The sequence below is a fragment of the Sturnira hondurensis genome, unplaced genomic scaffold (genome assembly GCF_014824575.4).
Source record: "Sturnira hondurensis isolate 20B ecotype Veracruz unplaced genomic scaffold, ASM1482457v3 Scaffold0006496, whole genome shotgun sequence".
In the NCBI taxonomy this organism is placed as follows: Eukaryota; Metazoa; Chordata; class Mammalia; order Chiroptera; family Phyllostomidae; genus Sturnira; species Sturnira hondurensis.
In genome coordinates this window covers 20,778,098-20,793,051 of record NW_028079127.1, presented here as the reverse complement: position 1 = coordinate 20,793,051, position 14,954 = coordinate 20,778,098, and the positions used below count along the sequence as shown (strand labels likewise).

Here is a 14,954-nt window from a genome sequence, read left to right as displayed (position 1 = left end):
TGACTTGCTGTTTTGTAAATTGGGAATATTGTGATGAGCACTTCCTCTGGTAAAATCAACAATATTCTTTGAGCACAGCTAAAGTATCATTACAAAACACAATGCTTTGCCACTGCAATTTAGAAAATAATCCAGTCCACTATGCACTTAAGTTCATTTTCTGTCCTTCTGATATGATATGCACTAGTAATAAAAGCAGATAAACTTCGCAGCACCATAATACATGTGGCACACAAAGTACATCACACTAAAACCATGTCACTGCCATTTGTACCGTATCCAGCCCCACTTAGCAATGAGTACTGTACATGGTCTCTACCGGAACTAAACTCTTACAGCACAAACGCAGCTAACTTAGTCACTATCATATTAAAGATTTAACAAATATTGGATAAAAAATGTTCTGACAGCAGGTTTTTCATGAATCTGGATTAACTAATTCAAAAGTACATTTCAAGGGCATCGAAAACTTAAAAAATATTTGAGGTAAAAACCCACTTTACTTCAAGACACCCACGTCCCACTTGCATACAAATAAATTGTAAAAGATAAAGTTCATTTACTGGTCAGTTTGAACCACAAACAGAACTTCACATTGATGATACTGATACAAAATGGTAGTCGGTAACCCATGCTAGTATACCAAAAACTAATTTAGCATTAGTAAATGAGCAAATATACATAAATGAATCTGTGTTAATAGATGAACTGCCTTCTTGTTCTCTGTAATTTAACTTCCAATGTCAACCATATCATATTGAAGTCTAAAGTACCCTTATAGGTTAAATGTGCACAGCCTAACACAGAAAACCATGTAGTCAATTAAGCAAGGTTTTATTTTCTCTATTTGGTGTTAACAACGAACGCTGCAGTTTAGTACTTAAACTTGCAGTTAATGGTGACCCTTCTATCCAGGGAGAGTCACTAGAGACAGTGATGAAATCTGCAAAAAAAAAAAAAAAAAAAAAAAACTAGAAGAGACTGGGGCACAGGCACTGTGAGCCTGGCTATGGCAAGATGGTGTGTGCACTCCTAAATTTCAGCTACGGCAGGCAAGCCACAATTACTGATTCCTTTCCTTATGGACATGAATCAACAGTGTTTCTTCTAGTCTTGTCGAAAGCTGCACTTTACTTTATCTATTTAAGTACAAAAACAAAACAAAACAAAAAAATATCCAGTCCTCAAAATATAATCACATTTTCTGGAAGTATACATGATATATTCAGAATCACTGACTGCTTTTTCTTTGTCTTTTTTTCCTTGAACGTGTAGGTGTTTTAGTTTCTTGTGTTTCTTCTTTTATGCCAGATAAGGGTTGTTTGAAAACTATTTCATTATCTTCATTGTCATTCATTTCAGCCACTTCAGATTTTCGTTTCTCCAAAAATGTTGGTGTACAAACTGGTGTAGGGTCCTGGATTCAACAAATAAAAAATTGTAATACATACATGGGAAGATATGAGGAATGACTTTACCATCTCCCCCCACCCCAAACATCTCCCCTCTATTTTTACAAGTTGTGCTGTGTTACTACTTATGGCCTATTTCCATCTTTCAGTGATGTATTTGCACATAATAAAGAGCTTACGTGCTTATCGAACTCAGTATGAAAATTCATAATTAATAGTAATATAACATCCTCTATAATAGGGTATACGGTAGAAAACTCTGACCTTACACTTATAAAAACAGTGGCCTCCTTTCTCCTTTCTAATGAGTCACTTTGCTTAAAAGGTAAAAACTGCAATAATAAACTCACAATAATAACTTTGGCTAATACGCTCAATGTATCTGCTCATAAGATCTGCTCATAGTCATAAGATTAAATCTGAAATTTTAACAAAGTGACAGTAGCAGAAATCGCTTTTCCCAAAATATCGAGGACAATTTTACCTGGCTGCTCGCAGTCTTCTTGTGAGTATTAGGTGTGACTGAAACCTTTTTTTCCTTCTTCCTAGGTAAAACCTTCAATAAATTTTAAGAAACTTCATCAATTTGCATATGTATCAGTTATAATAGAAGAATATATTTTCCTATTCATCTTTCTCTAATACCTGGCATGCAACATAAAGAAAAAATTTACCTGGCTATTTGTGGATTTCCAAAGATCAGTGTCTGGAACACTGCTTTTTCCTTTTTTATGTAAAATCTTAAGTAAACATACAGAAGTTATAAACTGGCAGTAACACATATTTACATTTTAAACTTAGCATTAGATCCTTACACATATTATTAGCAGATCCTTCCTAAGAGACAGAGCATTTCACTTAAAAAAGCAGTATCTGCAAATACGTGAACGAACTTAAATAAAAAGCAAAAACTAGCAAAGGGGCCTGAGGAATGAATGGGCAGAAGCTATAGAACCTGAAGTGGGGCTGAAGCCTGGAGCTGGCCTGTAGAATTCTGCTTCAGTGTACCACCTTCTAAACGGTTCATGAAAGTACCAGGCCCACAGACTTCGACACCATGCTTTTTAAACACATTCTGGTAAAGACTATATTTGGGATTTAGGCAAAGACTTAACAACCTAGAATTGAGTCAAAAGAAGACAACTCAGTCTTCTAGTTAGTTACCCTAGGAACAGATGCCACCTCTTACAACAAATTAATCGAGACAGGGTGTATGAAAGATCTAAAGCATACTTGAGATTTAGTCAAGACAAGAAATACGATCTTCACCTACACTAGCCACACCCTAATGACCTGCATTTTTGTTTTCTAGTAAAAGGCACACAGCTCTCTTTAGTCTCAAAGAGGGAGGACAGAATGAACAAGCAAGGATATAAAAGCTACACGAAAATCTGTACAAACTTATTTTCATTAAGTAGGTTTGCTATAGTTCAACTCCTGGTCATTTAATTCAGAGATGATACTTACTGGTAAAATCTGATATATATTTTAAGAATATTTTCAATTTAAAAGAACATGAAACAAAATTTTAATTAGAATGGCATAAAAAGGATGGTCAATTTATAGTCTTGGTGTCACTGATAATATATAATACCAAATATCATTTAATTCTGGTAATGACACTTTTAATAGCAATCTACAAGCACTGCGGTTTTGGTTAGTGATTTAACTTCAATTTAAAAGTACGAAAATTTGCAAATCAGCTAATCCCTTTCTGGAATTTCCTTTTCTACACAATGTAGGTAACTGGATCTGCTCTGACATACTTTTAAAACAATGCAATGTTTTAAAAATTTAGTCAAACCCTAGTATGTGGTAAGCATGGGGCTAGATACTTTATACATGAAACCATAATCATGGTTTAACTAGTGAGATACATAGCCCACCCTCAAGAAAAACCACAAAATATATTTCATGAAGGAATATTTACCAATGAAGGAAAGTTATAATCAATTCCTTTCTTAGCTAATTTCTTCCTGAGTAATTTTTCTTTCTTTTTAAATCGTTCCTCCATCCGCAGCTTTTGAAGAAGCGTCCGATTCTGATTATACCTTTTCACTGCTGGGTATGATGGCTTCTTAAACGGAATATGCCACTCTCGAAAAAGTTCCTCATGTACTTTCTCAGGTGGCATAAAATGACCTGTCGGTAAAAAAGGACAGTTTTCAACCAAGTGGGGGAGGTACAGCACAGCATGGACCCTGCACATGTAGTCCCCTGACACCTTTTAGTTCATCTACTCAGCCCATTTTCTCCCAGCAAGAGCCATGTTTTTAATGTGCACATGAACCCACGACTTCAATAAGGCTACTGGAATTCTCTGTCATAGCAATAGGAATGGAGATAAAGAGATGCTACTTGGGCAGCCTCATCAGCTACTCGATCAGATGTGCGAGACTTAAGTACCTGGGATGTCACACTCCACCATGAGTTCTGAAACTTAACTTAGAAACTTAACTCTACCTCTAAAGGGCACTGGGATTCAGAGGTGTGCCCTGGAATGTAAAGTCAGCTCTATTTTCTGTAGGATGATTTTCTAATCTGGTGTTGTCATTCCTCTATTCCTTAAAACTTCTACTGCGAAGAGCTTCAGCCAATGTCACTCAGACTAGCTCTGAAATGTAACTCCTTACCTTTAATGTTATCCTATCTAGAATCCACATGGTTCTCCACTGTCCTCAGGATATACGTGCCAAACTTCCAGATTTATAAAGACTTCAAATGATCCAACCTCCTCTTATCTCTTCTGTTTCTTTCTCCCCATGTCTTGCTATTCTCCTTACATTCTCTCATAGACAAATACTGTTGGTCACTTCTAATTCTGCCATTTGCTGTTCGCTTTACGCTCTTCCCCCAAACCTGGCTCTCTCCTATATCTTCAGATTTCGATCTAAAGGTTACTTTCTCAGGGAAGCCTTCCACATCCCATTAAGGTGGGTCAGTTGCTCTTTCTATAGACTCCTAAAGTTATTAGTCTTAATTCCACCTCAAGATAAAAATAGCTCTTACTCTGGAAGATTTAAAATTCTACACAGAACCTGTCTGAAAAATGCACTTAATACCCCAGAAATCAAGTGAGATGTCCAAGTAGCCAAGAAATCTGTCCTTCATACCATAGTCACCAATCAGCAGTAGGCAACCAGGCAACCCTAAGGTAAAATAAGAGCACTTACACTTTAAGAGTCTTTCACCAAAAAGGTAATTGTTCATTGTTTCAGCAACTATCTTGGCAACATCTTCAGATTCAAACTCCACGAAGGCATAGCCTTTGCTATTTCCAGTCTGCAATGAAAAAATCCAACACAAAACTCTAACAATTAAACTCTAGTGCATCATTAAACTCCTAAATTGTGCTTAATTTAAATAATGCACACTAGTCTTATTAGTGAATTATGGGAATTATTGCACCACATTATGGCACCTTTAATTCCAACTTCAACTCACATACTAGAGAATATCTGAAAATGGAAAATATATGCTAGACTATTATACTGAGGTTCTGAAGAATGACCTGATTTCTAGTAGATTTATGATGAAGTATTATGACTGCTACTCTCCTCAAAAGGTTCAGTAAAACAAAAAAGTGTGTATATTTTTATAGCTATGGAGACATGAAGCTTATGTATGAGGATGTTATAACGGGTGAACTCAGAAGAAGGTAGGGATGTTCACTGTATTATTATTATTCCTTCTACCTCTCTGTAGACTTGAAAAATTTTAAAAGCAAAGCTGGGGGAAACAATGATTATATTACAGTATATTTAAAAAACCTTTACAAAGTAGCTCACAAAATGCAGAAAGGTTTTAGCAAAAGGCAATAAAAAGGCAAGATATTTCAGGCAATTCACAGAAAAGATAATTCAAATAGCTAATAAACACATAATGACATGCAACAAAATCAATTTAGTAGGTCAAAAAAGTATTTTTATTTATTTTTTAAATTTTATTTACTTTCAGAGAAAGGGGAAGGAAGACGAGAGAAAGGAAGAGAAACATCAATGTGTGGTTGCCTCTCAAGCACCCCCACTGGGGACCTGGCCTACAACCCAGGCACGTGCCCTGACTGGGAATCAAATGGGCAACCCTTTGGTTCACAGGCCCATGCTCAATCCACTGAGCTACACCAGCCAGGGCCAAAAAGGTATTTTTAAACAACTGAAAGGTAGTGTCTCATATGACTTTTATTTCAGTTATGTTTACGTACATGTATATGTGTGATGATTTCTGCTACAAAAGTTATTTCTTATGATAGGGTCAAAAGTCTGAAACACACTACTCTAGAGAAAGTTGCCTATACCTAAGCAAAGAATGCCCCCAACAGTTTCACCTGTAAGAGTGAAATACTGTACAAACCTAATTTTCAACAGGAAGGTAGATTAACTTGAGTGTGATCACAGCAATGCCAATGAATGTACTAGAATTAAAGCTTGAAACAGTTTGTTGAATAAATTAAGTTGCAGAATGATAGAATAATACTATACAACCTATACTGATACATGTAGTAAAGACTGTGAAAACACATACAGCAATGAAAAACACTGAGTTCATGAACAATAATTTCCTGGGCATGGGAGGAAGAGAAGTGCAAAGGACTGGGAAAGGGTACAAAAGGGACCTCAAGTATATCTAAAATCTATTCTGGAAAGAATGAAGATCTGATGTGAGATCAAGCTGACAACTGATAAAAGGAAATGGAAGAAACCTAAAAAGTCACTGAATCATTCTCTAAGTAGACAGCAGGACGTTTGAAGCAACCATTACAAATAGGCAAGTGAAAAAACGGGGAGGTATACATTGAAAATGTATTATTTTGGTTAGGATGAGATATCAGGTTATTTTAAATTTAAAATCCTCTTTTGCCCTGACCTGTGTGGCTCAGTTGGTTGGGTGTCATCCCACAAATCAAATCATTTGATTCCCAATCAGGGCAGATGCCTGCATTTCAGTTTTGGTCCCAGGTTGGGCCATGTACGAGAGGTGATAGATCTATGTTTCTCTCCCTCCCTTTCTCCTCCTTTCCCAACTTCTCTAAATATAAATAAATAAAATCTTTTAAAAACCTCCCTTAATGTTGAGATGCTGCTTTGACAAAACTAAATATCTGCAATTTTAGGACAAGGGGTGGATGATGGATATATACCTAACCCCCTAACATACCCAATCAAATGTAAAATTTAACTCTGATGAAAAATTGTGGGAAACCTGTATCAAGAAAAACAGAGATTCCAACAAAGAGAGGTTTCTATGATTATAACCAATAAAAGTGTATGTGTATGGTAAGAAAAAAAGTTGAGCCATTCCTCTACTACTGAAACAAACCACATAAACCTTTTGTAATTACAAGGTAGGATGACATAATAACACAAATACACAGTGTTTACTGTGTGTATCAGGCATTGTTCTAAGAACCTTACATTCATTACCTCATTTAATCTTTGGAAAGATATTCCTAGGAAGTTGATGCTGTTTTATTCATATTTTACAAATCAGAAAACTAAAACATGGAGAGAGTATGTAATTTGTCTAAGGTCATACACCTAGTAATTCATAAAGGCCAGGGCTTGAACATAGGCAGCCTGGCTCCAGTGTCCCTATTCTTAACTCACTATACACACTTTGCTATTACAGGGATGCATACACCAGAGACTAATTAGTACAAGAGGTAAGAACCTGTTCCTGAAACTTAAGTTCATGTACAGATGACTTGGTAGCCATAGGACAAATATGATTCATTTACCAAAATTGTCAATTTAATTTGAGGATCTGGGGTAATAACCTTATTTAATATCAAAATAAATATTTACATTAATACTGATTTTGTTTTTGTGGTTGTTTCAGGTTCTAAATCTCATCCATGTCCCCTTTTTCTGGTGGGAAATGTGATAAGCAATAACATGTAAACATGCTCTCAACACTGTGAGGGATGACATACTTTTATAAAATAAAACAGCCTACTTCAATACAAAAATCTTACTTTTTTACTTCTGGACAGTCTGAATCTAGTAACAGTGCCAAACTGGGAGAAATATGCTCGGATCTGGGTTTCATAAAGTGCTGGAGGTAGGTGGCCCACATAAATTACTCCGGGATTAAGTTTTTCTTTTTCTTGCTTCTGTTGCTGAAGACATAAAAACCAGGAAAATACTTTTTTAATTAAAAAAAAAAATCACATGGCAACAAAACCTCCAAAATCCTAGCTTAGTCCAAAACATGAGATGAAGAACCTACCCCACAGTTCCACTTACCAAAGGATTAGTTGTAACTAAAGGATTAGTTGTTTAATGTCTCCCACCAAGACAATGGTTAAACAGATTGTCTTCTCAGCGCCAGCACAATGCGAGTGCCCAATCTGTATGTTGACGCAATAGTTGAGCAAGTAAATCTCTCACATATTATTTTAAATTATCTGGGCAGAGAATTCTACATAAACATACCCTTCATTTTTGTATGGAGACCGTTTATTCGCACCCACCCAATCCAACAATTTCCAGACAACTGTTAACCTTCACAATGCCGACAAACACTTCACCATCTAGATCATCACGCACTTGCCTTAACAAGAACTTTTTAAGTTTTCCAAACGTGTATTTCATGTTAAAACCCAAGAGAAATATAATTTGGACGTAAGGGGCTCTATCCAGCAAATAAACTTATTTCATGTTAAAAACCAAGGGAAATATAATTTGGATGTCAGGGGCTCTCTCCAGCAAATAAACTTGACAAATAAGGTCTTTTAAGAACCCCCAAATCATTAACCGGGCAAACAAACCTCCAGAATTCGGGGGCAAGGTGGAAGCTTGACAGCTTCAGTCTAGGGTTAATCTGCGGTAGGAGAAAGCCTTTCCGAGCATTCGGCTGTCTTTTTCTCCTCTTCCGTCACGACCCTTAGCTCCACAGGAGGACCCTAGCCCATCATAGGACCCTTAACCTGGCAAAACCCACCATTTCCCGGTTAGCTTAAACCTCCTAGTCTCCGAGAATCTCGGCTCCAAGTTCATGAAGTTCCTGGCCACCCTGGGGGACCCTGGAGGTAGCAGAGGTGTGAGGAGGCCGAGGCGCGCACGGAGAAGGAACCGCACCGGAGACTCCTCAGACCCCGCCAGCCACCTCCTCCAGCAGTCGGTCCGCGGACGCCGCTCACCTTAGTTGCGCGCCGGCGAACCTGAGCCACCTCCTTGTGAAACTTGGCCTCCTCTTGCGGGTTCAGGGACAGGAGCGGCTTGGCTGGGCCTGCAAAAACCGCCATGGCGAAAGCGTCTAAGCAGAAAGGTTCCACGAGCTAATACCGGAAACTACTAGCCCTTAGCTCCTCTAAAGCGGAAGTGGAGGCTGCGGTGGCACGCGGCGCAGAGGCGGGGCAAGGGGAGTAGGGGCGTGGCAGAGCCCAGGCTGGGCTGGGCCGGGCGGGGCTGGGCCGGGGCGGGGCCGGGGCGGGGCGGGGGCGGGGCGGGGGCGGGGCGGGCGGGGCGGGGCGGGGCGAAGCGAAGTGAGCTCAGGCTTCTCCTGCTGGTGGAGGGCCTCTTGGCCTCGCTCTCATATTTGCCATTTGTCTAAGTGGCCTTGGTAATTTACTTGTTCGCGCATACTTTGTGGTCAGCCAATTTGGAGCTGGGTAGGAGGGCGTTTAAGAAAATAAACTCCAGAATAAAAATAAACTCCAAGATAACATCTGTGATCTTGAACTCTTGCTAACCATTCTTTAATTGTCTTTCCTTTTTTCACTGACTTGTTCTTTGAGCCTTTACTGTGTGTTCGTGTGCTGCTTCCCTTAACTTCCAGACGGGGAGAAGGGCTGGATAAATGACGTTTGAAGGTGGGATTGGTACTACAGAGAGATGTAAGAGCCCCGTGGGAAAGAAGCACACTGGGTGACTCAGGAGGGCCTCACGGAGGAAGTGCAATTTGAGCTGAAACCTGAAGGCTGCAAGGAGCAGAACATGAAGACCTGGAAGCCCACGTGCATATAGGCAGGAGTACAGCACATGTAGCGTCGGAAGGGCTAGAGAGAAGTAACCATCAAGTGTGGCTGGAGCTCAGTGAGTGAGGACAGAGAAGTCAGGGCCAGGCTGGAGCTCCAGGGCTCTGCTTGTCAAGGTTTAAAACTTGAGGTTTCTTGTAAATGAAAGGGAATGTGAGGGTTTTAAGCAAGGCTGGGAATGTTTATTCCTTTAATAAGGGATAAACTAGTAAGGGATGTCCCTCTAGTAAGGGTGGAAGAGTGGATTGCAGAGGAAGCAGGGAGTGGGAGGCTACAGGAATAGTTTAAGCAGAGCTGGTCTGGGGGATAACAGCAACAAGTGTTCTGGAACAAGTGAGGGCCAAGTTCGGCTGGTGCCCAGGTGTATGAGTGAGATGAGTGGAGATGAGTCTGTAGGGTAGAGTGGCATGGGGGAGATTGTACAGATGAAGGCCAACTTGCTTCCTCTGGGAGTCACTTGCCTCCCATGCCTGCTTTTGTCTCCTTCCCTAGTCTCCTTCAGCTCAATTCAACCCTCACTCCTCAGGGATAGCCTTCTATAACTCTGTAGCTGGGTCAGCTCTTTCTCTTAAATGTTTTCTTACAACTGTATTTTCATGAACAGGTTGAATTGTCAGGAGAGAGCAAGCAGAGAGCAATTTTTTTCTTTCTCAGGACTCCTCTTTTTTATAGGCTCTTTCTAAATGGGGTACCAAACTAGTATGCATGGGACAGCTGAGTGAAGAACTGTCCCACCCAAAGTGTGGATGGTCTCCCACCTCTACATGTCAAAACACAAAGAAGGAAAGGAAGGAGGGAAGCAGAGAAGGAAGGAAAGAATGACAGAAGGAAAAAGGAGGAAAAGGGAAGTAAGGACAAACACATGTGGCACTAGCCAGTCACCTGGGCATGAGGAAGGCCCCCTGGATGAAATCTTGGGGAGAGTTGTTCAGGTGTTAGCAAATAGAAGCATTTTCCAGGTGTTTAAAATCTGATATCAAATATCTCCTCGCCTCAGCTCAAACCTGTCTCAGGTGAGAAACTCTCAGGACGTCACAGTTGACATTGTCTCTCTTTGCTCCACCTTCCCCCTCGTACTCCACTTCTGTTTTGGACTTTTGCAGGGTTAGTAATGCCACTTGTAATGGCAGCCCTAGGAAACCAATATGGTTTCCATGATTGCTGCAGTCTGAAATGTTTTTTTGAGGAAAATGCTGTCATGTACCTGTCACAGCATGCTAGGTCTAGGTTCTGGAAGAACTGGATGTTCACAAAGAATGCCAGGCACTTGGTCCTTCATCGGACAATAGAAGGCAGCTGTTAATGGGAACAGATAGAGTCTAACCCCAGATCCTCACTGCAGTCCAGACTGAATCTGCTTTTTTTTTTTTACCCTTTTGAGCTATGGTAACTCTTAGTTGACAATGACTTCCAGTGATGCACGCTCTGACCCTGAAGGGTAATATCTCATTCCCCTGTGCCTCTGCTGCCTTTGGCCTGAGGATAACTCTGGGAACTTGGCAGGTGGTCACAGGAGTTGATATGGTATTCTGGTCAGCGTGTCCAGAAATCTGTAAAACCCCTGCCATTTGCCTACTGGAAATCCTTCTCCTCACTGGGCCTCAGGTTTCACATCTATAAAGATGAGTTTGGGTAAGGTTGCACTCTTTAGGGGCAGCAGCAACATGACTAATGTTCAGAATAACTGCTGGTCTTCCTCATGCCCAGCTAAGTGCAATGTGTGTTTGTCCTTACTTACCCTTTTCCTCCTTTTTCCTTCTGTCATTCTTTCCTTCCTTCTCTGCTTCCCTCCTTCCCTTCCTTCTTTGTGTTTTGACATTTAGAAGTGAGAGACTACTCACACTTTGGGTGGAACAGTTTTTTACTCAGCTGGACTGTCCCACACATACTAGTTTGGTACCCTGTCCCCCAGCTCTTAACCGCCAGTCATTGAAATAACCAAAACACCTCCAGGCACTTCCACACTCCCCTGAGTGGACTGTTGAGTGTGCTCACTGCATATTTTTTCCTTCCCTTTTCTCCACTGACCTCCCATGCCATGCCTCTGTTGGGACAGGACAATAGCATGTCATTCACCCCATCATCACCTATAGGCTGGTGCACTTGCCGGGCGGGCCTAACATGGTGAGGACTGGTGGCTGGGATATAAGGTAGGGTGAGCAGTAGAACTGGGTGGGCAGCAGGTGAGAGTGGGTATGTTGAATGTTCAGGAGCTGGGCCTTAGGAGGAGAGGACTCTGTAGGGTGAACCTGAGGGCTGGCAGGAGAAAGCACACAAGGTGGGCATTGGGAGGGGCCAAGATGCCTACTTAGCCTTGCCCACCTTTCCCTTCCTCCATTCTCCTTTCTTACCACTCTGCCTGGTTCCTGTGGAGTCATCCAAACATGCCACCCCTGATAGGGGGCCAAGCTATTGGAGTTAGCCTTCTTAGATCTACTCAGGCACAGGGCTTCTGAGGATGGGCCTGAAAGGGATAATTCCAGGGAAAGAAGGGGGGTTGAAACTCACCTCCCTTCTCCACTAGCCTCAACAGTGCATCCTCAATAAATATCATCTGATAAAGCAAACATTGATGGCTACATGACCACGGGAAATTTTTTATCTTTGACCTATTGAAACCCCAATAAATTCTCTGCCTTGCCTTCCTCTCACTCCTGCTTCTTCTTCCTGACCAAACCTGGTGCTTTTCCCATGTGGCCCTGCATGGCACGGTGTGCCCCATTCTCCTGAGAAATGTAAGTAATAAACTCTTCTTTTAATGACATTGGCCTTTCCATGTTGTCACTCTGTCATCTCTATAATTAAAATTCTGCAGGTACAAATGAGATGCAGCCTGAGGCTCATTGCTTTTTCTCTTTCTTCACTCTGACTTTCTAACCCCTGTTCTCAGACTGCAGGCCACACCTCTCAACAAGTCTTTCGTTTCCACCCCTTTTTGCCCTTCAAGAAACCTTGCAGAAGTGCACCATCCATTGTATAATCTTCTGTGTTATTAAAAGAGGTATAATTTCATCCTTGTATTAGCCCAGAATGTCTGCGATGCTAATATTCACAGTGGGAAAAGTACAGCCAAGCTGGTGGACAAGGGTGTGGAAATTAGTTTAATCTCTCTGGAGAGCGATTTGGCAGAATATGTCAAAAGTTTCTCAGGTGAGAGAACTTTAAGAACAGAACAGAACATTCTCTTCCTGGGTGCTGCTTAGAGAGGTGGCAACCATCTCCTACTGGGTACAGTGGTTTTCCTCAGACCCCTCTGTTGTAAACCGTTCTGCCTGGTTTTAGGAATTGTATCTGTACCCCTTGTGGCTAAGGGTGAGGGATGACCTTTGGAATGCCAGTCATAGGAGACAAAGCTTGTCTCTGGTAGCAAACGCTGCCTCAGTTCCTCTCCCTGCCCCCAAAGCTTGGTTGGAAGTCAATGACAGGTAAGACCCCTCACAGCGGGGGCCTGGGGTGGGTGGGACCTAAACCAGGGGGGTGGGGCTGCAACAAAGAGCAATGGACTCTCGCCGACACGCCCCCTCCCCATGTCCTCTGGGAGAAGCACTTCCTGGCTCTAATCCCCTTAAGCCTGAATACCTGATGGGGAGAGGTGAAGCTCCTTGCCTTGCTAGAGTGTGTCCTGGGGAAAATCTGGCATCACAAAGACTTGCCGATAAATTTGTGAAATCTGCCTTGCTAAGAGTGCTTTCATTCATATGATAAGGGTCCGAGAGGAAATAAATATGTCTCCTAAAGTTTCTGCAACTCTCTTCCTGACAGACACTGACTCAGATTCTGAAGCCCTCAGATATCTTTGAAATGTTATCAACTGTTTGAATCTTGCTGCCCTGTATTCCTGTGTATTACAACCCAATAAAAGGCTATGGAGCAGGGGGCTCAGGGCCTTTTTCTCCTCAGAGAGACTGGCTGCTGCTAGCCTTTGTCTCCCCTGATAAACTGGCCACAGCCCACTCCTCCTCCCCAAGCAGATCACATCGTGTCTCAACTATTATTCACTTTCATCCGTGGCACTCGGGGGGGGGGGGGNGCGCGTGGGGGGGGGGGGGGGGGGGGGGGGGGGGGGGGGACTTGGGAGAGAAGTTGCCCCCACACCCCTCATGAAACCCAAGACTATCAAAGAGAAGACTAAGAAATTCATCTAGTACCAGTCAGACCAATATGTAAAAATTAAGCAGAACTGGCGGAAACCCAGAGGCATTGACAATAGGGTGTGTTGAGGATTCAAGGGCCAGATCTTGATGCCCAACGTTGATCATGGAAGCAACAAGAAAACAAAGTTCATGCTGCCCAGTAGTTTTTAGAAGTTTCTGGTCTGCAACGTCAATGAGCTTGAAGTGCTGCTAATGTGTAACAAATGTTGCTGTGCTGAGACGTCTCACAATATCTCCTCCTCAAAGAGCTGAAAAGCCATTGTGAACAGTGCACCCAGCTGGCCCTTAGGGTCACTGATCCCAATGCCAGTCTGCGAGGTGGAGAAAATGAATAGACAGCTTGTGTACAGACTGTATTTGTGTTAATAAAACCATAAAGTTCTGCTAAAAAAAAACCCAGAGCTCATCAAAAGAAATGATCTTAAAGCCTGATAAAGGCTTACAAAGGCTTTCATCACAATGCTATTTCAATAGAAAGAATTGAAACCAACCAAAATAGCTTATTGACAAGGGACTGACTGGGTTAATAAACATGATATGCCCATTTGGCAAATAAAATTACATTAACAATGTCTGTGTTTCAGACCATTTAAAAATTTATAAAAATGAGAAAATGTTATTTTTTTAGCGACAAAAGTTATTAGAAATGAATAAGAGAAAGATAAAAAGGACTTGACTGGTGTGGCTCAGTTAGTTTGGCATCATCCCACAAAGCAAAGGGTTTGTCAGTTCAATTCCTGGTCAGGGCACATGCCTGGGCTGCAAGTTGGGTCCCTGGTCATGTTACTGAACAATAGGTCCAAGGGGGGGCGGGCAATACTTGGCCCACCAAGGGATGCCCAAAACTGCTACAGAACAACAGGGGCCCCTCCCAAGGATGGTATACTAATACCTACTGGGCTCTTCTGTCCACCGCTGCCAATTGGAAAGATATCTCTCAATGCCAGAGATTTGTGAAAAGGAAACAAAATGTTTATTTAATGCTACTCAGGCCTAATGCCTTCATTAAAATATCAAAGTCTTTAAGGGTACACACACACACACACACACACACACACACACACACTGCACTCCCTTCTCCCACTGTCCCAACTCTGGGTACCATAAATCAGGAAAAGAGCACACGTCCGTTTTTCAGGTCACTGGCATTGTGAGCTGTGTTGCCTGTCCGGGCAGGATCTCCAATTAATCCAAAGTCATGCGGCACCTTCCACTGGCAAGAGTTCTTTGTACCAAGTTCTAGTCAGTTTCTCCTGCTTTCCAGGCCACTCGGCCAAAGGGAGCATCCCAAAGTCACGTGGGCCTCTCCACCAAAATCGAGTCTTTCTTCTTCACCTGGCCGAGGGGATCTCCATTCTGGCAAAACTGCATGGTTTTCCCTTTTCACCTGGGAAAGAGGGGGCCCTAACT

At 41.9% G+C, this 14,954-nt stretch overlaps 1 protein-coding gene across 2 annotated transcripts; it reads right to left on the bottom strand.

Annotated features, from left to right (window-relative positions):
- Nucleotides 1-815: 815 nt before the first annotated feature.
- On the bottom strand, nt 816-8,727 carry NIFK (nucleolar protein interacting with the FHA domain of MKI67). Of its 2 annotated transcripts, XM_037049836.1 has the most exons (7): nt 8,554-8,726; nt 7,387-7,530; nt 4,586-4,694; nt 3,343-3,554; nt 2,087-2,152; nt 1,897-1,968; nt 816-1,417 (listed from the first exon to the last, which is right to left on the bottom strand). In XM_037049836.1, exons 1-7 carry the CDS (start codon nt 8,656-8,658, stop codon nt 1,232-1,234), a joined length of 894 nt encoding a protein of 297 aa, XP_036905731.1. In that variant the 5' UTR covers nt 8,659-8,726; the 3' UTR covers nt 816-1,231. The 2 variants fall into 2 exon arrangements, with proteins under 2 accessions (XP_036905731.1, XP_036905732.1); XM_037049837.1 differs by lacking the exon at nt 2,087-2,152 and having other exon boundaries at nt 8,554-8,727.
- Nucleotides 8,728-14,954: the final 6,227 nt, after the last annotated feature.

Bases quoted from the DNA above. Each gene is read 5' to 3' on its own strand.
- NIFK (XM_037049836.1), bottom strand. From the start codon at position 8,658: ATGGCGGTTTTTGCAGGCCCAGCCAAGCCGCTCCTGTCCCTGAACCCG. The intron at 2,153-3,342 runs GTAAATATTCCT...TGTTTACTTAAG, and splicing joins ATTATAACTTTCCTTCATTG to ATTTTACATAAAAAAGGAAA. The intron at 1,418-1,896 runs GTAAAATTGTCC...TGTTGAATCCAG, and splicing joins AGAAGACTGCGAGCAGCCAG to GACCCTACACCAGTTTGTAC.